Here is a 25,869-nt window from a genome sequence, read left to right as displayed (position 1 = left end):
GCGCGACCTGAGATGGAGCGGCGGCGGCGAGGCGCCATGGTAGAGGGCAGGACCAATGTCGGTGTTGGGGGCTGGGGCGCCATGGGAACGAGTTTGAGGGGGAGAGGGTGTGGGGAGCTGTCAACGGTTGGCCCTGCTGTCACCGGCGAGCGATGCTGGGGAGGGCGAGCTGGAGCAGGGACCAGGGGCGCGGTCCGAGCTGGGGAAGATGGAGCAGAGAAGGAGCGCTCCATGGGAGATGATGCGAGCTGGAGGGAGCTCCGGCCATGGAGGGACGTTGAGGGAGGAGCGCAGCAGGGAGCAAGGCAAGGTCGCGGTCGAGCGAGCGGTAGCAGGGAGAAGCGCACGGCTGGGGGAGAAGACGAGAGAGAGAAACACGGCTGGGGAAGAAGATAAGGGAGAGGAACGCCGATGGATAGGGCCTGCGCATGGCGGTGAAAAAAATCTGAAGGGGGGCGGTGGCAGGATAGGAATGGCTGGATATTTTCTCTTTTTTTATTTCTTCTCTCTTTTTTACACACTAATCCATATATATTCGCGCTCTCAGATTTGAATCTAGTATCAAGATATAAATGAGGTTTAACTTGGTCAAACCAAAATGACATTGCCAACTACATAGGAGATTTCCTTTTGATATAACTAAGACCCGATAAACTCATCTGCTACCCGAATGTTCCGAGTAGAGCAAGAAATAACGGACCAGACCACGTCCTTATCTTTGAACACGATTTCTCAGATAACACACGGGGTCGAGATTATTTTTAACTGAAAACTTTATTTGTTGAATCCTAAATGAATTTGTTTGAGGAAATATTTACAAGGCTGAGTTTTAGCCAGATGTCGACGGATCAAACCAAACGATATCGGATTCGATATTTTAATAGACATTCGATTTAGTTGAACCAAAACGAATTTCGCCGCTATAATGTGTTAAAGTCCGCACTCGTGGGCGAGCAGACGATAAAAGGTCCTCTGGTATTAGTCTGCCCGAGGCAAAGCTTACCCATGATGAGGCATGTGACCAGTTAAAAGGTCCTCGATCATCAAGCCTACATTCAGTATAATCCTTAATCAACCTGGGTAGAACATCACATGTTCCTAGCCCAAGTTCCGATTTAAGTACTTCCATCCTTAGGATTGTTTGTGTTCCTTAGGATGAAAAGAGCATCACAGTGAACTTTGCAGTAAGATCCCACCATTGCTCCCAATAAAAATATTCTTGTAGATAGAAGCCATCCTTCCTCAGGATAACCCCTGAGCTAGGCATTAACGCAAAGGACAACCCCTATCCACAAGATCTAAGCAGGGATAAGCATTTTTGTAAATCATATTTTGATACTTCATTAGAAGTATCTATAAAGGTATGGATATCAAGGTAGGCAATGCATCAAAGAGTTTTCAAGCAACTCCTATAAACCTAATGCACATTTTGCTAGACTTAAAGTGTGTAAAAATTACTTAAAAACACAAGGAAGGGGTTGCATGCACCGGGGCTTGCCTGAATAACACTAGGTTAGTGTTGTTAGACGACGTCCACTTGACGACCATCTTTTGTTCTGATACTTGTTTCGTCTGTCCACCTTCAGTTCCGTTCATTAGCACCATCTTGTGGTCGACTCAGTTCTGGTTCTCCGCATCACGTGGTTAATTCACGTACCTGAATGAAATGCATTATGCACATGAATGCATATAGACATGAATATCGCAAACCTAAATAGTGCTCGTGATAGCGAATTAAACACCTAGCGGCGAGGCGATGTACAATTTTATACGAAAATACTAGTTATCGACATACGACTAAGCGCAATAATTACGCTTCTCTAGATTAACCGAACCTAACGCAAACATCACAAAACAACAAATTATACACATTTAATACAATTAGCCTAAACACAACTTATCAGCTAATTAATTAAATTCTAAACTTATCCCTCGTTTTATAAATTATATTACATCGCTCACAAAGAACTATTTTAATTTTATTTTACTCCACACATATTTTACATGTTAACAATTAATCAAACATTTCTTATCGTAAATATATACACATCTTTATAAGTGATTAAACTATTTCCTCATCGCACGGGCCTACTAATATTCTACTCGATACATTAATTCAGCTAATTGACCGGAATAGCGAAATAACTCGCCACAACTGAACCTGGCTCGATAATCGCAAGAACCACGAAGTCGACGAGAGATTCGTGACTCACGTAATTATCGAGCACCTAATGAGCATCGCACTAGCACATTAATTTGTTCAACGGTCGAACTATTCCGAATAATTCATCAACTTACCGTTTCAACGGCTGACTCGAATCCGTGAGATCGGTAGTGATTTTCCGATTCCAATAATTTGCCGAGCGCTTGGCAGGTGCCACACGAACTTCACGCACACCACCATCCAATCTTTGGACATCTTCTCTTGGGAATTCTTTTGTCCGCACGATCACAATTCAGAGACATCACGTAGAGACCGACATCAAGACGGGGTGATCGAACGACGACAGCAAAACAAAGGTTGGAGACGATCGGATATCAGCGACAAGCACTAGAGTTTTACGACGGCCTAGAATGGGTGCGGAGGCTGACAGCAGGGAACTCCGCCATGGACAGCGAGACTTGACGACGAAGTCACGAGCAAGGGAGGACGGGTTCAACAGCTCGACGACAAACGCGAGCATGCGTGAAGTCCGATGACAACAGAAATCGAGCTCGCGACAGGAAGCGATGACGACGCGGCACGACAAGCTGGAACATGGCACGACAAGCTGGAACAGGGACGCGTCAACATGGGGCTGGATTCGACGCGGGAGCTCGACGCGCACGAATTTTTGTTTCATTGCTCTACACACGACGCGTGACGCAGGGGACACGACATGGTGTCCAAGCCGGACCCGGGCGATTCACTTGGGCAGGGGCGAGCTGGAGCGCCGCGACGAGCGCAGGGGCGCGGCACAGGCGAGGGCAAACAGCCGCAGGGAGGAAGAAGCTGGGGAAGGAAGATCCACGGCGAGGAGACGCAGGGGATGAACGCCGGGCGAGCTCGCCATGGGAGTGATTCCGAGCAGAGCAAACGCACAACCATGGAAGATAGGGCAGGGCGGCGGCCATGAAAACTCCAAGCCGGCGCGACACTGGAGGACAGAGGGAAGGTCGCCAGCGAGCAAGGAGACGAACGCCGAGCAGGAACGAGATCCGGGCTGGGAGATGGGCAGGGATGGAGCTGGGCCGAACGGCTGCCAGCAGGGGGAAGTCGCCATAGACGAGCAGGGTAGGAGGGAGCTGGGCGCGCGACCATGGAGATGGCGGCCAGGAGAGTGAGCAGAGGGTGAGCGCCGCCAAGAGCAGGGCGCGGCTACCAGGAAGCAGGGGCGCAGGGAATAAGGAAGAAGCGCGCGGCGAGGAGGCAACCTGGAGGCTGAGCTGCAGCAGGGAGGAAGCTCCACGCCAGGGCGCGGTCTGAGCAGAGAAGCGCCATTCTGGCGAGCAGGAGGAGGAGCTCGGCACAGCGGCCATGGCCGAGCAGAGAGGGGCTGGGGACTCGCGACGAGCTTGGGGAGGTGGGCGGCCGAGCGGAGGGATCCGCCATGGGCGAGCACAGGGAGTGCGCGCGCGCCACCATGGGCGAGCTGGGCGCGATGAAGGGGCTCGGCTGGGCGCAGGGAGGAAGACGCGCGAGAGAGAGATAAGGAGGAGAAGGGATTGGCGGCGAGATTTTTTTTTGAAGCAGGAGCAGAGCGGCGGCTGAAAGGATTGGGACGCGCGATGGCCAAAAAAATCAGCCGGGGAGGAAGACAGGCCGGGGGCGGCTGGAGATTTTTTTTCCATTTTTTTTTATTTCTTCTTTTTTAAAAAAGGGGTTCTGATATTTGTAGCGATAAATAAAGGGTCAATACGCTATACGACTACGCATATATTTTTCTCGGATTTTGAAACAGGAAACCGAATTGGCCAGCAATGGTTCCAGTTTCAGTTTATTTGAACAGCCTGCCCCAAATAGCGCATTTACCGAATTTATAGAGATTGCTCAAATTGAGCGAAATACTTAAGCGAAAATCTTAGTTCGTCTTGACCAATTAATTTTAAACTGGCACTAGACTCGACACTTGAGAAATAAATAAATTTTAAACCGTGCGAGCCGAATGCGGCATCGCAATCGGAATTTCCTGGAGACGATGTCAGTATCGTCACGGAAGCGAGCTGTAGACGGGTTCAAACCGGACGAGATTGGTTTCGATTATTTAGTCGGCATTTGATTTAATTGAACCTAAACGATTTTCGCCGTTATCTGAACATTCGATCGGAGAACAACTCAAGCAATAATCCTGCGCCTGGTTTTTTTGGATTCCAAGTGTGGTTCGATTTAATTTTGCATCAATTCTATCATCGAGTTCCAATTAATTTGTTATGGATAAAATCATCCGAGTGGGTCGGGCTTCCGAATTCGTATTCGTGCGAGCGATGAGTTTCAAATAATCACCGGACGCACCGATTTTCGGAACAACTATGTTCCGAACATCACGAAAATTTAGGAAGAGCCCGGATAGATACAAACGATGGCGAACTCGTGACAGACGGAACATATGCGATATTAAAATCGCGATAGGCGAAGATGTTTAAAATTTAGCATCTGTTTTATCCACTGATATTACGTGTTAAAGTCCGCACTCGTGGTCGAGCAGACGATAAACACCTGGGGTGTTACAGAGGTGGCTTGAGAGTTGAAGTGCCTCAGTTAGGCGGCCTCATCAGAGTCATAGTCCTCATCGCACACCTGTGGTGCTTGCACCCGAAATTCAACTATATCCCAAATGCTTTCGTGGAGTGAAGTTAGATGGTGCCTCATTTTATCACTCCACATAGAATAGTATTCAACATAAAAAAGTTGGTGGTTTGCCTAAGGGAACGAAAAGTAAAGTAGCACGTTTAAGAATGCAAGGATAGCGAAGACGAATCTTACTATACTTCTTACGCTCTTGGCGCTTTGAAGATGTTGACTTGACATCGGAGGTTGAGTGTCGGATGAGTCGATCTCATAGTAGACCACCTTCTTCATCTTCTTTTTCTTCTTGTCGCCCATCTTCTTGTGCGAGTTGAGGGAGCCGGTGGATTCTTCCTTGTTCTCCTTGTGCTTGTCGCCGGATATCTTGGCCTCCTTTGACAAAGTCTTGGCTTCATGCTTCTTTCCCGAAGATCTGGCTTTTCCTCGGTGGCTAAGTCCTTTTTGGCGTGTTCACCCGACACCACTTCAAGTTGTTAGACTCTAATAAAGAATACACCGACTTCGATACCAATTGAAAGTCACTTAGAGAGGGGGGAATAGGCGAAACCTAAAAATTATAACTTTTGAACACGAACTTCACCCGAGGTTTGCGTTAGAACGAATAATAATGAAATCAGCGTGCGAAAGATATTTCTTCTTGCCACGAGTTGCTCAATCAACACGGATAATTTTGGGAGTTAACTCAAAATGATTATAAGCAAGAAAACTTAGAGAGAGGAGATGGAAGAATCAAATCGCAAAGTAATGATCAACATAAATGAACAAGACGATTTGTTTTCCGAGGTTCGGTTCTGAAGAACCTACTCCCCGTTGAGGAGGCCACGTAGGCTGTGTCTATTTCAACCCTTTTCCTCTCTCAAACGACCACTTAGACTGGTTGAGTGCTTTTTCTTAATCTCGAGGGTCACTTAGACCCCGCAAGGATCACCACACAATTAGATGTCTCTTGCTAACTTTACAAGTCACTTGAAAGTTTAGAACGAGATGAAGAAAACACGATCAAGAAACCAAGCAACAAAGAACAACAAATAAAACATTAGCTCACACTCTAGAATCTCTCGCAAGGCACTTAATCACTAATGAATACAATCACAATTGTTACACAAGGATCTTTGATGCTTGTGTGAGGCTTTGGAGTAAACTCTAGCTCTTTGCAATGAATGTGGGAGTTGGAATTATTGGATGCCTTGAATGGAGGTGGTTTGAGTTGTATTTATAGCCACCAACCACTTCCCGTTGCCATTTTTCTGCCACTTGCGGACCGTCCGCGCTCCTGTCCCGAACGATGAACCCAAGCACATTAACGATTGAAATCACAACGATCAACAGTAATGGCTATACCAACGGCTATAAGATCTGTTCTTGAATATTTATCGCTCGCTAGTTCATTTTTAACTAAACCGCGACAAATAAAAAATAACGGATAAAATATTATACAATATCAATTCATATTCATATAGTTTTTCTAGCAGTGAAATTGCCCCTGCTAAAGCAACCCAAGCGCTTACCCCAAAAGTCGCCATCAAACTCAAACATCACTCCAGTACACTCCACAGTAGCGCACGCGCATTCCACACTCCAGTGCTTCGGTTCAGCATGGAGCCTAAACCCTCGCCGCCGCCGGCCGCCCCTTCGCGCCGCCGCGGCGCAGCGACCAAGCGCAAGGAGAAGGCCGCATCTGCGGTGCCCTCCGGGTCCCCGTCGCCGAAACGCCAGGCCCGGGAGCGCGGGCCCGTCTACCAGCCGTCCCTTCCGCCGCCTCAACCGCGCAGCCGCCAACCCGCACGCAAGCCGCAGCGCAAGCCCGCACGCAATAAATCGCCGCGGCGCTCCGTGGAGCCGCCGCGCGCGCAGGAGGAGGAGGAGGGCCCGCCGCCACTGCCGCCACCACGGCCGTCGCTGGAGAAGGAGATCGAGGCCGTTCTGTCCCGCGGCGCTGGCGTCCACGTTGTACCCACCTTCGCCGGTAAGCTCCCGCATCCGGACAATAACTGGACATGAGATACCCCGCTTTCTTAGATTCGTCAATGTGACCTTGTTGGTTGACAATTTGAGTTTGAGTTAAAGTTTTTTTGGTTGTATGAAGGTGGCTTGTAAGGAGGAACTTTCCATTCTAAGCTGCACTCCCATATATGCAATAGTCAACGAGCATATGGTTATATCTGAATTTGTTACCAATTATCATGATGTCGTTTCTCCTAATACTCGGTTATGCCTTTTTTCCATGGTTCAAATTAGGATAGAACTGATCTTCTACTATTTAATGCCCTACAAAATAAATGATTTTCACATCACATTGCATATGCCCAGAACCGGAAGTATATTCATGTATTGTGTCATTCAGCCAGCCTACGAAATTACCATATTCACATAAACACCTACCAGAGTTCTTGCAATTAAACTTATCTTTTCAGAGCTGTTTTGTGAATATTGCCTCTTCCATAAGCTATCTCTGTGGCACAATACATACAAATATACTGATCCTTCTGCATCAATGCAGTGTCATGTTGAAATTGTATATTTGGAATTCATCCCATAGTGCAATTTTAGGGGGTGTTTGGTTTCTAGGGACTAATTTTTAGTCCCTCATTTTATTAGTCTCTAAATTGCCAAACACGGGACGAAAATAGAGATAATCCCTCTTTTAGTCCCTGAGTTTGGCAATTTAGGTACTAGGGCTGTTTGGTTCTATAACTAAGGTGCAAAAAAATGTCACACATTTTATGTCACAATTGCCTTAAATCATGCGCCACAGTTTGCCACGCCGAAGATAATCTTGCCACACTTTTACAAGTCATTGATAAATGGGACCCATGTAGAAGGAGAAAAATCTTGCCATAACTGTGGCTGCAAACCAAACACATGACTAATATGGTCAAACTTGCCTAACCTTAGGCGTGACAAACTGTGGCAAGTGAGCCAGCAAACTAAACATCCCCTAAAATAGAGGGACTAAAAAATAGTCCCTAGAAACCAAACACCCGCTTAGCCTAATAAATAAACTGATGATTACATCGCAACATTTATGCCTTTTCTCATTCTTTTTCCTTTTCCCCTTTTAAGAATAGTCTTGTTGATTGTCTAGTTCTTCTTTTAGACTGTACTAACTAGCTGGCTTTCTTAGTTCCTACATACAAGAATCAAGTTGCTCCACATATAAGCCCCCGCAGAAACAGTTCTGTTGGTGCCATGAGAATGAGTTAATATTTGTTGTCATTGCAGTATGTGATCCGTAATTTAGGCTTTGATATTACCATCTGTCATTCAATGATGTCTGAAATGTTCTATAGTTACAGTGCATAAAATGCTAGCCCTTTTTTAGCATAAAAATGCATCTGATGCTGGAGCTACATAAAATTGCACTTGCATATTGTACTGTTTTATTGTTTGTTTTCTTCACTAATATTTTTTATTTCCTGAAGGATGGTTTTCATGGAAGGAAATTCACCCCATCGAGAAGCAAATGTTGGCTACATTTTTTGATGGGAAATCAGAGAGACGGACACCCGAGATATATTTGGGAATCAGAAATTTAATCATGAACAAGTTTCACTGTAATCCCGAAGTGCATCTGGAGTCCAAAGATTTGTGTGAGTTGTCAGTTGGGGAGATGGATGCTCGTCTAGTAATCTTGGAGTTCTTGGCCTACTGGGGTTTAGTTAATTTCCACCCTTTCCCATCAGTTGTACAGGAACACAAGCTGGTTGAGAGTAAAAGTAGTGCTGAGACAGCAGAAGGAATTTCTCAGGCTGAGAAGTTATTTCAGTTTGAAACAGTTCATTCTTACTTGGTACCTGTTTCAAAGGAAGCTGAAGCAATATCTCCAGTTCAGTTCACTAGCTTGCTCCCTGAGCCTACCCTAGCTGAAGATGCAATAGGTGCAGCTGAGTCTTCTGTTGAGTACCATTGCAATTCCTGCTCAGTTGATTGTTCAAGAAAGCGTTATCATTGTAGGACTCAGGTTAGTTTCATTGCTCCAAGATAGTGGCTTGCAACCCTATGTGTTTTTCTAATTAGCGTTTTACCACAAATTTTTCTGAATACTGGAGTGCTAGTTGTACATTGTTATGAACTTTGGAGAAAACAGAACAGAGGTTGCAGGACAGCATGGAGAAACATCCCAGTAGATAGGGTTGAATGAGATATATCTATGCCGTAATGGGACATATACATTTGTTTCTTGCTTCCTCATAGATGATTGTGTCATGTATACATTCAGTAGTTCCTATAAGATATTGAGCTGTCGAGTTAAATTTGGATACCTGTTTCTTGTTTTATTTATTTATTTATGATGTCACCTTGTTCCTCCTAGGTTGTGATGGGAGTTTGTGTTTTCAAAAAAAAAGAACTAACCAACTAGTATATAAAGATATTTAGCTCATTGATAATTGTTTGAATCCAACTAAAATCAACCTAAACAAAAACGATTTGATCTGTTGTTCCTTCCATGCTGTTCTTTTGGCCCATTTGGCTGGTTGGCTGGCGTACCTTGACATATAAAATCGGTATGTACTTTCTGTGCTATTTGACGAATATAAGGATGCACAACAAACAGCCTAGTGCACTTGACATTAAGAATTAGTGAATTACTCCATTCGCTGGGGCAAGGTAACGAGAATCAGAATAGTGTTGTTTTTTGCTTCCTGGTATCTCCCTTTATCTATATTTATGCTTTTTATTGGCATATGGGCTAGTGATGTTATGGCTAGAGATGGGATTGGGGAATTGGTGGGGGATTGGAGAGGGGGATCGATGTTCGGGCGTTGCTAGTGGAGGCGGCGTGGAACAATACTCGTGGATGAACAACGGAGGTGGATGAACAGTGCGCGATGAACAGTATAGGATGACCGGTAACCTGCTAGGGTTAGGGCGTTGGGGAGGCCGGCTGCAGGGCTTTGCCCACGACCGACAAGAGAGAAGGGATTTCCTTCTAATCTCTTGCTTACCTTCAATTGATACTGTTAGACTGTGTGTGTTCTCTGTGTGTGTGGGCTGACACCACAGTTGGCCTGTCGGCCCATTAGGGTTAGGGTTTCTTGTGAGTCTATATATTGTAGTCCCTTCTCTATGAAATACATCAAGACACCCATTATTGTACATGGTATCAACTAGCTAGGTTTTCTTCCAACCCACCACAATCGTTGGCCTCCTACCCCAACAGCCGCTAGCCCTGCTCCAACGCCACCGCCCTCGAGAGTTCTCTCCCGGGGGGGTGGCCACCATCCTAGCCGCCGGCCCTCCCCCTTCCTCCCCTCCCCGCCTGCACTCCTCCCCTCCCCGCCGGTCACCCCGCCCCCTCTCCTTCCTCATGGCTCAGATCTGCCCTGGATCGACTCGGCCAGGGCTAGTCCCTGCCCCGTCACACGACCTTCCCCGCTGCCGGCTCTGTTGTGCCACTGGCCGCCTGATCCGCCGCCGCCGCGTCTCCACGCGTCGTTGGCTGCCTGATCCGCCGCCGCGCCTCCACGCGCCGTCGACCCGCCAGCAGGCCGCTCCCTTCCTCTTCCCCTGCCCTGTGCGCTGTGCAGCACCCGTCGTCGCGTCGTCCACCTCGTCCCTGACTGCACTGACGCCCAGCGGCGCCTCCTATCTTCAAGCTTTGCCCGTTGCCGACGTCAAACTCCCCTGCCAGGTTCGGCTCAGGCTCCTGCCTGATTGGACTTTTCTTGGTGCCTTCCTTCTTCGTCGCCTTCGTTGGATTTGTCGATGCCGCGACTTTCTGGGCTGGAATGGATCCACCGCTGCCACAACCTTTCGGCTAGATCCGTCCTGCCTTTGGTCGGATCATCGTCTTCATGGCTGGATCCGTCGCTGTCATGGCTTTCCAGACCGGATCCGCCGACACCCCTTCTTTTCTGCCGCGGGCGCGACCACCCTATTCGGCGTAGACGCGTGCGCTGCTGCCGGCCTCCCTGGCGAGGCTCCTTGATGATCGGTCGTGGAACGAAGCAAGAAGACCCTGAGGTTGTTGTTGTCCTTTTGTGTCGCCTCGCCGATCGTTGACGCTCGAACGTCGACTCCTCCCGAACATCAGGCTTCTGATGCGTGTATCCTGACCACGGCCACCTCGACTTCGGCTACCTCGTTATCCAGGGTCTATCGTCTTCTTGGAGCGCACACCGGTCTCTACTCCAGCCGCAACACTCGCACCCTCATGACGCTGCGACTGCGGGGGATTTCAACCCGTCGGCTCCTACCTTCGGCTTCTATTCCAGTCTCATCGTGTGCGGTGCCTCCGTTGTGACTATGGGGGGATGTTAGGCTGTGTGTGTTCTCTGTGTGTGTGTGGGCTGGTGCCACAGTTGGCCTGTCAGCCCATTAGGGTTAGGGTTTCCTGTGAGTATATATTGTAACCCCTTCTCTATGCAATACATCAAGACACCCATTATCTTACATATACAATCCCTCTCCTTATATAGAGAGGGTACCTTGGACTCTAAGTAACTTGGACCCTAAGCAATAGATCTAATCTTCTAATCTTATCTCTAACTATCCTTATCTAATCACCCTTGGAGGGCCCATGGCTGCTGCTGCCGCAGCTCCTCCGTGGGTCTCCTTAGGCCCTGGCACTACACCCCCCTGGACAAGCAGCTCGTACACGAGCTACAGCATCCAACAAACGACCTGTAACGACCTAACCTATCACCGAAAAATGAATCTTTTACATCTCGGCTCATCTTTTAATTATTCTAGATATACTGCAACTGCAAGCATCATCCTATGTCCCAAGGAAACGTTGCACAACGAAGAGGAGGGCGCGAGTTGGAACCACGGAGGTAAAGACACAACAGCCTTCGGAGGCGGGCCCATGGAGGTCGACGTCGGTGTTGCCTGCAGCAAGTGGATCCCGTGCAGCGCAACCCCTCATGGTCCAGCGGTCACCAATGCGCAGAGGGTTGTGTGGCTGGAGCAGATGGTGGCGAGGCCAGCAGACCCCCTTGTACGAAGGAGAGTAGTCGAGGGAGTTGCCCGGTCGCCGCAGATGAGGGCCAGCGCCGGACGGAGCGATGTAGGGGGCACCATGTATTGCAGCCTCTCGTACGCGGAGGTGAACAACCACCACGTTGCTCGGCCTCGCTGGTGCAGCTACGACTCCTCCGCAATGGAGCACCACCAACATCTGTTTCACCCGCTGACGCGCTAGAAAACCGCGTGCTGCAGCCTGCAGGTGGACGACCGCCGCTGTCTATCGCGGAGCAATCACCCTCTCCTGGACGTCGCTCTTGGGGTCAAGGGTAGCGGTGATGGCTGCCCCTGATGACGGGGGTGGTATCAGCACCGAGAGCATGACAAACGTGGCAGCAAAAGCCGCCACTGCTGCGAGGGAACCAAAGTGTTGCTGGCACATGATCTTGAACTGTGGCCACGTGACCTGACGCTCGTCGCTTTCCAGCCGCCAGAACCACGTATGTGCGTAGCCCGTGAGGTGATACGATGTCAGCCAGGCCAACTGGTAGGCATCGCCGCCCACGAAGATGTAGGTGCCGGAGCGGGCGACGACGGCCAGGCCGCTGGTGCTGGCGTGCTGCTGGAGAGCACCATGCTGATTGCGTTGAGCCTCGCAAACAGATCGTCGAAGTACGTCTTGTCGGGAACCTAAGGACCCATGAGAAGCATAGGCGCGACCGCGGGCCGCTCGTACCGTGTGACGTTGGTGTCGGGGCCGCGCCACGGCTTGGGCAGCGATGGGTCTTCCCGCATTTACCATGGGGCTGCGCGCCCGGGCGAGCAACGCAGGAACAGACGCGGTGGAAGGGCGGTGGGAAATTTTTTTTGGCTCCGAATACCAGATTGTTATGGCTAGATATGGGATTGGGGAATTGGTGAGGGGTTGGAGAGGGGGATCGATGTTTGGGCGCTGCTGGTGGAGGAGGCGAGGTACTATTCACGTGTGAACATCCGTGGATGAACAGTGGAAACGGATGAATAGTAACATGATGAACAGTCGTGATGACCAGTAACCGGCTAGGGTTAGGGCGTTGGGGAGGCCGGCCGTAGGGCTTTGCCCACGACCGGCAAGAGAGAAGAGATTTCCTTCTAATCTCTTGCTTACCTTCAATTGATACAATCCCTATCCTTATATAGAGAGGGTACCTTGGACTCCAAGTAACTTGGACCCTAAGCAATAGATCTAATCTTCTAATCTTATCTCTAACTATCCTTATCTAATCCCCCTTGGAGGGCCCATAGCTGCTGCTGCCGCAGCTCCTCCGTGGGCCTCTTTAGACTATCTCCAGCAGACTCCATATCTCACTCTCTATCTTACTCCATATTTTAAACTTCACTCTGCAAACAATGCAATCTACAGTATAAAACAGTACTTTGCACGGCCTGCTAGAGATGGCCTTAGGCCCTGACAGGTGAGCTGACAGTTATACTGATATGTCACCTTTACCCTGTCACAAAAGACTATTTGATTTTTGTTACTGTCTGATATGTCTGTTATTTATTTGGGGGCCCAATGCTGATAAATTTCATCTTAATCATTTCCAGGTAGACTTTGATTTTTGTTCAGATTGCTACAACGAAGAAAAATTTGATGAAGGCATGTCAAAATCTGATTTCATCCTTATGGAATCTGCAGATGTTCCAGGGTCTGGTGGTTCTAACTGGACTGACCATGAGACATTGCTTCTTTTGGAAGCGTTAGAAATTTTCAAAGGAAAAGAATGGCATGAGATTGCTGAGCATGTTGCTACAAAAACAAAAGAACAGTGCATGTTACACTTCCTTCAAATGCCAATTTCTGAACCGTTTCTTGATGGCGATGATTTCAATGAAACACCCCAGAAGATCACAAAACAGGATTCAGCAGAAACTGGTCCTTCTGATGTACCTGACAAGATGGATGTAGATGGTAATGCGGAAGGAAAAGAGAGCACTGATGAAAAAGCTTACAAGAAAGCAGATTCCAGTTCCGCAGAAACAAGAACAAAATTAGCTGACCAAAATATTTCTGCTAAAGAGGATACTATGAAATTAGGTGATGATGACCTAGTTGCTTCCATTGTTGATGAACCAAATAAATCTTCATTGGTGGATCCTGCACATAAGAAGAATTCTGCTAATGCTGATGTCTCTGGGGAACACCCATCCAACTTTATTACTAATATCCTGAGATCCACTTTTGAAGCAGTTGACCACTTTCTGGGTAAAGAAGACATGGGTTCGTTTGCTGAAGCAGGAAATCCTGTGATGGCACTGGTAAGCACTCGCTTCGGGCTCCTTTGGAATAAAGGAAAGTTTCCTGAATTCTGCGTTTTTCCTGTGTTTTTGAACTAATTCATGTGAAATTCCTATAACATTCCTGCGAAATTCCTGCGTCCCAAAGGAGCCCTTCTTAGTTTGTTAATTTTTTATTATGTACATAACAAGAGCTCTCTTTGATGCTTGGATAAATAACATGCAGGCTGCGTTTCTTGCTTCTCTTGTGGAACGTGATGATGCTGTTTCTTCATGTTGTAGTTCGTTGAGAGCTATATCAGAGATGTCTCCTGCTCTCCAACTGGCAACTGAACACTGTTTTATTCTTCCAGATCCACCAAGTGACCTCAAAGATCCGGCTTCCACTTTCAGGTAATGTAACTTATCGTATGACACTTGTTTGGTATAGACCTAAATTTTATACTGATTAAAAATTGGACTTGTAGCCCTTGCGCAGGCGGTGAGAGCCAAGAAGGTGCTGATACTACTCAAAATGTGAATGATACCGATAAAAACAACAGCGAAAGGGAAGATAGTGATTTAGCTCTGGAGAAGGAGAGTGCTACATTCACCTCACAGAAGCAGCACCTGGAAGAATTATCTGACGCAAAGGAAACATTTATTGGAGGTCCTGAGGCAGAGGCCAAATCCAACAGCACAAAGGATTCTGACAATCCAATTGCTAAGGTGGGGAGCAGTGTAGCATCTGACAAGATGAGAGATGGGTGCAATGCTAATGCCATTCCGTGTCCTGCTACTTCAAATCATACAACTGAACCCAGCTCCGTAGCTTCCCAGGAAGCCAGTCCAGCAAGTACAAAAGACACAGCTATCCCTGAACAAGTTGAAAGACCAAGTTCTGAGGAATTACTAGCTGATGTTTCACTTCCACAAGGGAAGGTAGAGCCGAAGAAGACTGAACCTGCACCTGCTGCCTCGTCTAGTATCCAACAGCATGGGTGCAAACAAGCTGGAAATGGCAACACTGGTACTTCATTCAACCTTATACATTATTTTTCTTGATTAACTGACCTTATTACTCTTGAACTGAACTCTCTTGGGTTATATTATATGGAAAGCGTAATGTAAATGCAGCTTAAGGCTCTCTCCAACAACAAACGCTAAAGCGTTCGGTACGCTATATTTAGAGTGTAGCTTCGTCCCCAACGTCTCCAACAAGCACCTGTATAGCGTTCGCTAAAATTTAGCGGAGCCCCAGCGTCCGCCAAATCTAGCATCTCCTGTCCGTCCGCTATTCTGTCAGCTCTTGTACTGGGAGCTGTCTGCTACCATCATAGCGCCAATAAAAAACAAACAATGCCAGAAACGTCTCCGCTGACTAGTAAAAAAGAACTGAAAAATGGAACTAAAAGATCTTCTGTGGACACATGTGAGAACGACCATTTCATATATTCGACATATTTTAGTTGTACATAAATATTTTACTATGTATTCTACAATGATTTGTAATTTGTTGCAAAAATACGATTGCAATAAATTATGTTAATATGATTGCCAAAATATATACGATGAGATATAGAACAAATATTGTAGTTTATGGATTCTGTTAACACTGTAGATATAGAGGACCGAATTTAGGGGACGTTGCTGGAGATGAAGAAGATATAGAGGACAGAATCTTTTAGAGAGTGCTGTAAAGGACAGAGAATATCCTTTTAGAGAATGGAATTTATGGGATGTTGCTGGAGACAGCCTTAAAAGATTTTCTGTGATGTACAAATAACTTGGTCATATGTGATCACAGAACCTAAAAGCAAGGAAAACGCTGCGGCCGATGATGACCCCATAACAAGGCTACAGCGAGCGGCCGGTACTGCCATTTCGGCAGCTGCAGTGAAGGCCAAGTTCCTTGTGGAGCAGGAGGAGGGTTACATTCGGCAGCTAGCTGCACTTGTGATCGAAAAGCAGGTACTCCATGCGCCATTCATATTTTATACCTGTTGTTTGTTCCAAGGATTTTCTGTGCGCATTGCCTCCTCCGGCCCCACAATGACATGCTGTGTCGTGCAGTTTCAGAAGATGGAAACAAAAATGTCGTTTCTCACCGAAGTTGGAAACCTGGTGTTACGATCGAGAGATTTGACAGAGAGGATGCGGAAGAAGCTTTTGTTGGAGCGGAGCATGATAATCGCTTCTCGAATGGGTGCAGCAGCGGCTTCCAGAACAATCCAGCACGGGGCTCCGGTGACCACCAGACTCCCAGTAGGGCATGTGCATGCCTTGAATCCGCAGCTGAGGCGCCCTTGAAGCTTTTTATAGTATGTATATGATCAGTAAGACTGGCCTATGTAGGAGGTGTGCTAATCCGCCTCTGTATAAAATGCAGTGTACTGTAGACGCGTCTAGGGTTCTGGAGTCAGTAGGCTTTGATGCTCACCACACCACACGACTTGGCTTTTCTTTTCCTTTTCGTTTAACCAAGAGTTTTCTTCTTTGATGTCTTACCTCGCCACCGCCATACAATGACATGTGTTTGAACTCGTTAACTCGTGGTCAGTCAAGCTCAAACAATGGATAGGAGGTCAGTTAAGCTTAAACAATGGACATACATAAAAAGGTTTGATGCTAAGTTACACAAAATATTAGGGTAACATTGTTTTTTTCGTCTCCTGCAATGGTGTTGTACGGTGGTATTTATAGCTAACCGAGGGTTAGCCCTGTCCTGTCAAAGATAATTATACCCTCGGTTACCTACGTTATCCCTGTAATATTCTTCCTTGGTGGTTATGGCGGGTAATTACAGTGTAATTAATTACAAACATGGGCTGACACACTAATAGCTCTGCCCACGTAGCGGCCTACAGGAGGGACCCTATAACATGGGCCGACCATACGCGGGCCCCTTATTACAATTAGTAGGTTACAACACATGGTCTTCGTATTTTGCGTGCTCAGCCTTCGGAATTCTCGACGGTCTTCGTTCTGGCCCTCTCTGGACGGAGGGAGCACCAAGCCTACGCCTGCGCTCGCTTTGTATACCCCCTCCGTAGCGAAACTCACTCTTCCACCTTCGCGCTCTTTAGTCTTCTCTTGAATCCTCTTCAACATTGTAGCTGATCGAGCGAGGGGGCGTTGTGCTGTCGCCCCAACATTTGCCCTTTGAGGGGCCAGTTCGATTAAGTCAGTTGGTGCCGAAGTCTGTCGTAAGATGGCGGAAACACTGCCCTCGCTCGAAGTGGTCCCGCAATTTTTTTTGAAATGTGGCTGTTGACTAGACGCTTTATTGTGGGACTGTTGTGTTCCCGAGGCGCTGCCCCTGGCCTATAAAAGGCCGGGCTATAACTTTTCACCCGTTTGAGCGCGCGCTGAAAAAAACCTAGCTCTCTTCTCTACTTGCTTGCCCTCTTTTGCTTTGCTCTGCCGGAGATCTGGCCCGCGTCAAGCAGACTGCCCACCGCCGCCGATGGTACGTGACCATGTCGTCTTCTTCCTTGTCGTCGTCTGCTGCGACCGCGTCCTCGACCGTGCCGTCGTTTGAGAAGACGATTAGCGATTCAGCGACGGTGGTGGAACTGTAGCCCGAGCATACGGTCGAATTCTGGACCTTGAGGATTTACTCAGGCCGCATGCTAGAAATGTAGCGTCTGGGTTATTTTGGAAATGGAGTTGGGCGGGCTCCAGGGGCTGAAGATGTCCCTGAGCTAGAAGGGGAGTTGGTTGTGTTCGAGGCGTTTTTTGCTGCTGGTCTTCAGCTTGCTAGCACATCGCTTCTTAGTTGAAGTTCTACGGAAGTTTGAAATTCAAATTCATCAATTGACACTGAATGCTATGGCTGCACTGGCGAAGTATGTGTGGGCAGTGTCCTCATATGGTGGAGAACCGTCTGTTGAGGTCTTCGCAAAAAATTATTGCCTGCACTGGCAAAAAAGGAAGATAGGTGGCTTGATTGCTTAGTTTGGGACCTGTACTTTCATGCCGAGGACTGGAAAGACTTCGGCTGAGGTGGTCGAGATTGTCCCGTGTGCGAAGAATAAATGGGGTAAATGGTGGAAGTTTTGGTTTTATGTGGCGCCTAGTGACGTCGAAGGGTTGCCTAGTCTGCCCCCTTCTATTTTTTGCTCTCATTGCTATGTGGCCTTTCCACACTTTAAGGTGAAGAAAGGGGATCGGGACGAGCAGGCCCTTCGCTACAAAGCCCGACTGAGCAACGACCGTGATTTGGTGGAGGAGTTCGTCGCTTGCGGAGTGTGGCCTCTGCCGCACGGATGGGTTTTGGGCAAAATTATACCTCGCCGGATGCCGACGCTGGGGGATAAATTGGTGCGGAGCCCAGCCTTCGCTGTGGACTTGTTCGGACGGGATGCGCTCGCCTTCATGCGGGAGGTGGAGTCAGAGGCTGTTAAGATTGTTGGTAAATATGCGGCGAAGACTGAGATGCTAAAGAGTTGGGATATCCGTGGTTCCAACGTGAGGTTGAACCGTGTTTTTGAGTTGAATAGCTTGCCATATGGTCCCTACCCGGAGGGGAATTCTACTGACGTTGGTGACGACCGAGGAAAACAGGCGAAGCCCCGGCCTGAAGAGGGCACCTCGAAGGGGAAGGCTGTGGTTGCAGCCACCCGAAAAAGGAAATTAGACCTGCAAGGTACGGGGGACGATGAGACTGGGCCAAGGGCCTCTGGGATTTTTGTTGAGGAGTTAATGAGGACGTGCACGGTTCCCGGGGAGGTGATGTCTTCGCCCGAGCTCCGGGAAACATCTTCGCGCATGCTGAAGGTTACCGGGGTCGATGGCATAGGAATGACCCTATACCTCGGGCCGCTGGCGATGATTTTTTTACATCCCGTTTGGCTCGTGATCTGAGAATTTTTCCTTACGAGAGAAATATTGGTGCTGTTGTGTCAACAGTGATGGAGAAAGATCGCTAGGACGCTCAGCGGAAGAAGCGTAAGGCCCCCATTCGGCTGGTGGACCCACGACAAGATGCTAAGCTGACGCGAGCCGCGAAGGGTGCCGCCCCGCCTGCGACGATGCCTCCCCCGCGGTGCCTGCTACCGCTGCAAGACTGCCCTCACCATCACGCGTGACTGAGACGACGATGTCGGGGACTGGGGGGGGGGGGGGGGCGGGCCAGGAGTTGTCGGTGGACTACTACCTGGTGGGTGGTGTCACCATGTTTGATGCCCAGACTGGGCTGCCACCTGCTGGTGAGTTGGATTGCTTGATTCTTCTTAGCCGGGTGATTCCATTTTTCTAACTTGGTTTTGATGTAGGGGCGGAGGCTGGGCAGCTGGCGGTGGTACCGTCGACTGTGCCCGCCGGCCTAATGGGTACAACGAAGGGCGACATAGGGACCTCGCTGGACCCTTGGTCGAAATTTTGAGCCGTCACGGAAAGCGGAGGCGAACTTGCCTCAGCTGCCGCTGCTGCTAGTGTAGCTGTGTCTGCTGTACATCAGCTACGATATGTGAGTTATATATATATATATATATATATATATATATATTTGTTTTTTGTTTTGTTGTGCTGAGTTTGGAAATTTCGATGTAAGGTGACGACCTTCGCCGAGCAGGTTGCTTTGGGGGCACTGACCTCGCAGTTTATTTCCGAGAAAAAATGACTCGAGGGTAGGATTGAGCGCCTTTGAATGCAACACACTGAGGCGATTAGGGATAAGTCGACGACCGCAAATAAGAGCTGAAACCTCCTCGAGAAAGTGACGATGCTGGAGAAGGAAAAGGAGGACCTCGACCGCTGACTTAACGATGAAAAAGAGGATGCAGAGAATGCCCGCATGTGTGTGGCAGAACCGCCCGAATTATTCCGGCTTAAGTGCCCAAGTCATGCCTTAGAGGCCGCAACACACTTAAATCGGGATAACCCGTCAGTCCCTCAGATCTAGTTTGATAAAGCCACTTATCCAGGATCAAATACCACAAGCTCACTCGAAGGTGAGTCACAGAGAAACTACAATAAAACAGGAAAACCTCAAATTAAAGTACTGGAGTTATTACATGAATCAGAGATTTTCAAGTAACGAAAACAAGTTCATAATTTAGATTGCAATGGATAGTCGATAACGTCGAATGATGAGGAATAGGGCAAGGCCTAGCCCACTACTCCTGCTCCTCTCCTGCTAGAGCAGCATCCCACTAGACCGTCCAACCCGGTGACAGGGTGGTAAGCCAAGTCACTCCATGCACCATATCCTGAAGCGTACCTGCAAAAATTGTGCCACAAGCAAGGCTGAGTATACTAATACTCAGCTAGACTTACCCAGTGTGAGGAATCTACTCCTCTACCTCTAGACCATGCAACTGTTTGGCTGAGGGGTTTGGTTTGCCAAAAGCACTAGCTGAGTCTAAAAATCGATTTTTTTAGCTTTTCCAATTCTAGTATCATAAATTTTAGCTAAGTTTGCTCCTTCTAAGCATACATGGTAGCAATCATTTAGTACAATCAACATGTTATCTCAAGTAAAACCTCATTTCACTTCTTACTTGATGCAGTACAAGGGGTCAAGCGGTCTCATTAGCTGTGAGAAGCAGACGATTCGAATCGAGTTTTTAAACCTTGCAAGGTAAACCTAAACACACGACATGTAGGGGCACTCCGTCCCCACACATATCAACCGTCCCGATCGATTCCCCGTTCGCAGCCAGGGCTCTACGCCTTGGCATACAATGCTCCACTGACCCCGGCTGCCGCCGTGCAGTGACCGCACTTGTACCCACCATAGCTAGCATGGGATACCCAGTCTCAGGACAAGTGAGGGGGAAAGTCCGCGCCCGGCTTCACTCAGGTACTAGGTTTATCGGTTACCATATTTCCCGACATGTGTTTAGTACTTTCAAATGCTTGACTCAGGTATCCACACATTAATCCTTAATTTCATTTCCGTCTCATGGACAAGGCATCCACCCTGGATCCCATTATCAATATGAATACAATCAATTCCTGACCTCGCGCGAGTGCTAGAAAAATCACTCGACTTCTACCGAGATCCTAATTAGCAAAGCAGCTACTCGACCTAGCATACTAGTATCCATCTCAAAAAGGAATCCTCAGTTCCTGCAACTAAGGGTTTCAAGCAACTCCTATACTTAAGTGCACATTACAAGCCTACAAACATTAAGTGTAGTAAAGTAGCATATATAAATTGGTTATGCATAAAACTGGGGCTTGCCTTCAAATGCTGGGGCTGCGGGGAGATCCTCTGTGGTAGGCTCGGGAGCTGGCTCCTGGTCTTCCTCGTGGATAGCTCCTCGCTCGGGAATGAGCATGTACTCTCCGTCAGCGAGGTTGCAATCTAATGAATGCAATGTGTAAGATATATGTATGACATGATATGCAATTTAGCAATTATAATTGGATGATGAAAGATTTAAATTAATAAGGTAAAGCTTAACCTTAATACAGGAAATTTTGGTGGTACACTTAGCCATTTAGGTCAAGTTGGGTTAGGTTAAATGGTCAGATTATTTTAGTGTTCCATTGATTTCCTTTTTATGTTTTAGTGAAAGTTTATTATAATTCCTAGCCGAATTCATTGGGGTGAGGTTCATTATTCTTTCTAATTTCTCTCTTCTTTCCCTTTTCTCTTATGCTTTAATGTGGGTTTGAACTACAACCTAGTTTTATAAATTTCCACAATTTCTGTAAAAATGACACTAGCTTCTCACTGGTGTATGACCCTCTGCCTCAAAAATTGGGGCTTAAAAAGTTAAGGGTTCTCGCTGTACAAAATTAGAAAATCATAGGGCAGAGGTGGTGCTTTGAACTACAACTCTCCTGTAAAAGTGAATTACTCCCTAAGGCTTATTTTTGCTGGTATTTAGGTGCTATAATATGACTTTGTACCAAATCTTAGCCACCAATACTTATTGGTTATTTTACTGTGATTTTCTAAAGTTTTTGGCCAAAGGGGTGCTTTCTACTACCACTATACTTGAAAAATGCCAAACAACAGATTTCAAAATTTTCCTATCTTCTTCTTTGTGTAAGAGCAATCATTCTAGAATTTGGCAACTTTTTGCTTAAGGGAAGAGGGGGTAGAAATTCTTGAATTATATGGCCTTTTTCATGGGGTAGGGGGTAATGGGTGTTATCTCATATTTTGGAATAGGTTTTGTATTTTTCTCTGGTGGTTTACTTCATCAATAGTTAGGTAAAAATTCATTTGCCTACTGTTACACAATTTTAGACTTTCTTATGATTTAATTAGAACATGGGCTAAAATCATATTTGAATTGTTTAGCTCACTTATTGTGAGGGGTTGGGATGTTCATTATTTTTGTAGTGGTGTTCTAGTAGTTAGGAGTCTGTTGAATTTTTCTTACCATTTTTGAAATGGTCCTTATATTTTTAATTATGGCTTTTCTGGATATCTTAGTGCTTAATGAAATAATTAACCTTGGATTAGCTCTGGACTAGGGTTCTCTGTATTTTTCCTAGGTTCCTCATCACTTAAGTATGCTAGAAAAATATGCTCCTTCTCTGTTTATTACTTTCCACTACCCTTCTTAATTTTCTAAGTTTTGGACATATATAGTTTTTAATAGATAAACTTGAGTTAATCTTGTATATTGGGGTGCTCAGTATTTTTAAACAGTGCCTAAGTTGGGTATGTATCTCTACATATTTTCTTAAGCCTAGCACAGAAGCATATCTATTTTTTCCTTATATTAATAAGGTTTGGGCAGTTTCCTTATTTAATTTAAAACTATAAAAATTAATATAGAAACCATACGGTTCAATATTTTTGTTTGAAGGTTCATATTAATTTGAATCCAACAAAATTGGTTTGACTAATTTTGGATAAATACTCTTCAAGTTATGAATTTCCTAAGTTCTCTGTTAATTAAAAAGAATAATCAGAAATGGTTAAATGGAAACGAACTTTGCATCGGGGTCCCTGGCGATTGTTTTCAAATTTCCTTACAGACTAGTCCTCGGGTCACTATTCAAATATGCCACTAACAGTTTAGAAAACCCCTGGGGTTTTGCTAAACTTAACCTGAGGTCCTTCTCCAAATTAAACTGTACCCGCGGCGAAGGAAAGGGCATAGGGGCTTACCGGCGGCGAGATTGCTCTGGTGAGGTGGTCGAGGGCGTAAAGGAGGTCGTGACGGTCACGCCGATGTGTGGGTTGTCTCCGGGGATGGTCGGAGTAGGCCGGTCCACGTGCGTAGGCGGGGGAGCTCGTCGGTGGCGAGGGCTCCGGCCTATCCAGGGTGGTAGAGTTCGATTAAACTGGTCAGTGAGCTTCACTAGAGGTCCGGGAAGACATAGGCGCGAGGAATTGAAGAATGACTCACCGGATAGCTCGGTCTACGCGTGGTGGCGGGCGACCGAAGTCCGGCGAGGGTGATTCCGCTTCTCCGGTGAGGCAATGCCTCGGCTCAAGCTTGGAGAAGCTTCACGGCTTCTCGGGGAAGCTGTCTAGGGTCTAGGGCGAGGCTGGGGGTCATCAGAAAAGACTAGCCACGACGGCCGTGCTCGGGCAGTGATGGCGGGCGGTGGCGCTCGCTTTCAACGGCGAACTCCGGTGATCTCTGGCTCGGGCGGGGCTTTGGGTGCGCAAGTGCATACAGCTACGGCCTATGGGGGCACTTATAGGTGAGGGCAAAGCGCAGACACGCGGGGCAAGGCGACCACGCGCGGGGCGCGCGCTGCCGCGACCAGTCCACGCTCGGCCGGTCAGGCAAGCGATCGAACACGTGGCCTCACTCGGTCTGGTCATTTTCAAATGCTAATTGGCTCACGATCTTCTCCTAACTCTCCCAAATCCCTACACACGATTTCTTCTTTTTAGTTTACTCTTTGTTTCTCTTACAACACTTGAGTGGATTTGATCTCGGATTCCTGAGATACGAGGGGGCAAAGTTGGGTTTGTCGCTCGGCTGAAAACTGAGACTAAGATCGAGTCAAAATGTGTCAAATGGTTTTTGTTTGATTTCAAACTTTACCAGAGTATGTTCAAGGTAATTTGGCGCCACTTTCATATTTGGGTTTTGTAGATTTGAGTTTTGGAAAATAGAGAACACGACTGAACTTCATGAAGAGGTGAAAATTCAGTTCTGAATTTTCTGAATTTCCTTTTTGAGATTTTAGCTTGAGGGGTCTTTTTGAGAATTTTGCAAAGCTCCACTGATCAAACTTTCTTACTACATTTTGTAGTTTATTTAGTGCACTTTAACTTTGTTTTTTGGTTCTCATCATGATTTTGTGTTTTTCATAATCTTTTTACAAGTTTTCCCTTTTTGCACTTAAATGGCCTACTTAGGGTTATTTAGGGTTTGTGAATTTTCTCACTTTGGGGTACATGACATGATTAAGGCATGATCCTTAAGATGAAAAATACTTAACTAAACCTTCGTTTCTAATTCTTGGTGTCTTTTGCTCAATTGGATTTACATGTGGTAATGATCTTGAGTTAGTACTGAGAAGAACTCTGAGAATTACTGGGGTGTTACAGCCTTCCCCCCTTAAAGGAATCTCGTCTCGAGAGTTGGGTCGGGGACCTTCAGGGTGAAGTGAAGGTTAAGACTTGCTTGAACTTGGTGGTTTGTTCATTAAGGTTCTTCTTAGTAAACTGCTCTTCGAATGTCATCTTCTTTGCAACTTCAGAAGGAAGTCCCCTTAATTTTAGTCTTACAACCGACTCCTTTTATGTTAAGGTCATTTTTCTTATATTTAGATTCATAGGGTAGGGGAGGGGTTGGGCATGGTTACGTACCAATTCCCTTAGGTAGACAATCGGGGAAATTCGAACGTAGAAATTCCTTAGTCTCCCAAGTAGCCTCTTCTTCTGAGTGATTACTCCATTGAATCTTATACATTTTGATTGATTTAGCCTGCATTGATCTTTCTTTGCAATCCAGAACCTTGGAAGGGTACTCTTGGTATGATAGATCTAGCTCTATCTCCACTTCTGGTTCTGCTATGATCTCGGTCGGCAATCGAACACATTTCTTCAGTTGGGATACATGGAATACATTGTGGATGACAGACATTTTTAGAGGTAGCTTCAATTTGTATGCCATGGGTCCACATGCTTCCGTGATCTCATAAGGTCCAATGTAGCGAGGGGCTAACTTGCCTTTGATCCCAAACCTCTGCACTCCTTTGGTGGGTGATACTTTCAGATATACGAAATCTCCCACTTCAAACTGGAGGGGTTTTCTTCTCTTATCATGGTAACTCTTTTGCCTGGCCTGAGCAGCTTCTAGATTTTTCCTGATTAGTTTGACTTTCCTTTTGGCTTCAGTCACTAAGTCAGGTCCAAAAATTCCTCTTTCTCCAGGTTGAGACCAATTGAGGGGTGTTCGACACCTTCTTCCATATAGGGCTTCGAAAGGTGCCATCTTTAGTCTGGATTGATAATTGTTGTTATAAGCAAACTCTGCCAATGAGAGGTACTTATCCCAGTTCTTGCCACAATTGATCGCACAAGCCCTTAGCATATCTTCAAGAATTTGATTTACCCTTTCGTTCTGACCATCAGTCTGTGGGTGGTAAGCTGAACTCCTTATCAGCTTGGTTCCCAAAGACTCTTGCAATTGTTCCCAAAATCTGGCAACGAATTGGGCTCCTCGGTCAGAAACAATGGTCCAAGGTAACCCGTGCAAACACACGATTCGGTCAATATACAACTCTGCATACTTCTGAGCCTTATCGGTGGTGTGCACTGGAAGAAAATGTGCCACTTTTGTCAATCGGTCCACAATGACCCAAATCGAATCATGATGCCGAGAGGTGTTGGGCAAACCCACAATAAAATCCATGCTGATGTCATCCCATTTCCATGAAGGTATTGATAGGGGCTGCAAGGCACAAGCTGATTTCAAGTGGCTTGCCTTTATCCTCTGACATGTGTCACATTCTGATACATATTGGGCTATCTCCCTCTTCATTCT

General features: G+C 46.8%; 2 protein-coding genes across 2 annotated transcripts; one reads left to right on the top strand and one right to left on the bottom strand.

The window, feature by feature from the left end:
• Nucleotides 1–483: 483 nt before the first annotated feature.
• On the bottom strand, nt 484–3,936 carry LOC103646880 (uncharacterized). The gene is made up of 2 exons (XM_008671508.4): nt 2,299–3,936; nt 484–1,657 (listed from the first exon to the last, which is right to left on the bottom strand). Exon 1 carries the CDS (start codon nt 3,829–3,831, stop codon nt 2,848–2,850), a length of 984 nt encoding a protein of 327 aa, XP_008669730.1. The 5' UTR covers nt 3,832–3,936; the 3' UTR covers nt 484–1,657; nt 2,299–2,847.
• A 2,437-nt stretch (nt 3,937–6,373) lies between these two features.
• On the top strand, nt 6,374–16,421 carry LOC100279196 (uncharacterized). Its single transcript, NM_001357848.1, has 7 exons — nt 6,374–6,752; nt 8,209–8,747; nt 13,280–13,990; nt 14,196–14,362; nt 14,437–14,978; nt 15,756–15,919; nt 16,022–16,421. Exons 1-7 carry the CDS (start codon nt 6,383–6,385, stop codon nt 16,256–16,258), a joined length of 2,730 nt encoding a protein of 909 aa, NP_001344777.1. The 5' UTR covers nt 6,374–6,382; the 3' UTR covers nt 16,259–16,421.
• Nucleotides 16,422–25,869: the final 9,448 nt, after the last annotated feature.

The sequence above is a fragment of the Zea mays genome, chromosome 2, assembly GCF_902167145.1.
Source record: "Zea mays cultivar B73 chromosome 2, Zm-B73-REFERENCE-NAM-5.0, whole genome shotgun sequence".
In the NCBI taxonomy this organism is placed as follows: domain Eukaryota; kingdom Viridiplantae; phylum Streptophyta; class Magnoliopsida; order Poales; family Poaceae; genus Zea; species Zea mays.
Note: the sequence above shows the minus strand (reverse complement) of the source record. Positions and strands in the feature narration are given on the sequence as shown.

Excerpts from the sequence above, each read along its gene's own strand:
- LOC100279196 (NM_001357848.1), top strand. The coding sequence starts at position 6,383 with ATGGAGCCTAAACCCTCGCCGCCGCCGGCCGCCCCTTCGCGCCGCCGC. Across the intron at positions 13,991-14,195 it reads GAAATCCTGTGATGGCACTG|GCTGCGTTTCTTGCTTCTCT; the intron begins GTAAGCACTCGC and ends AATAACATGCAG. Across the intron at positions 14,979-15,755 it reads AGCTGGAAATGGCAACACTG|AACCTAAAAGCAAGGAAAAC; the intron begins GTACTTCATTCA and ends ATGTGATCACAG.
- LOC103646880 (XM_008671508.4), bottom strand. The coding sequence starts at position 3,831 with ATGGAAAAAAAATCTCCAGCCGCCCCCGGCCTGTCTTCCTCCCCGGCT.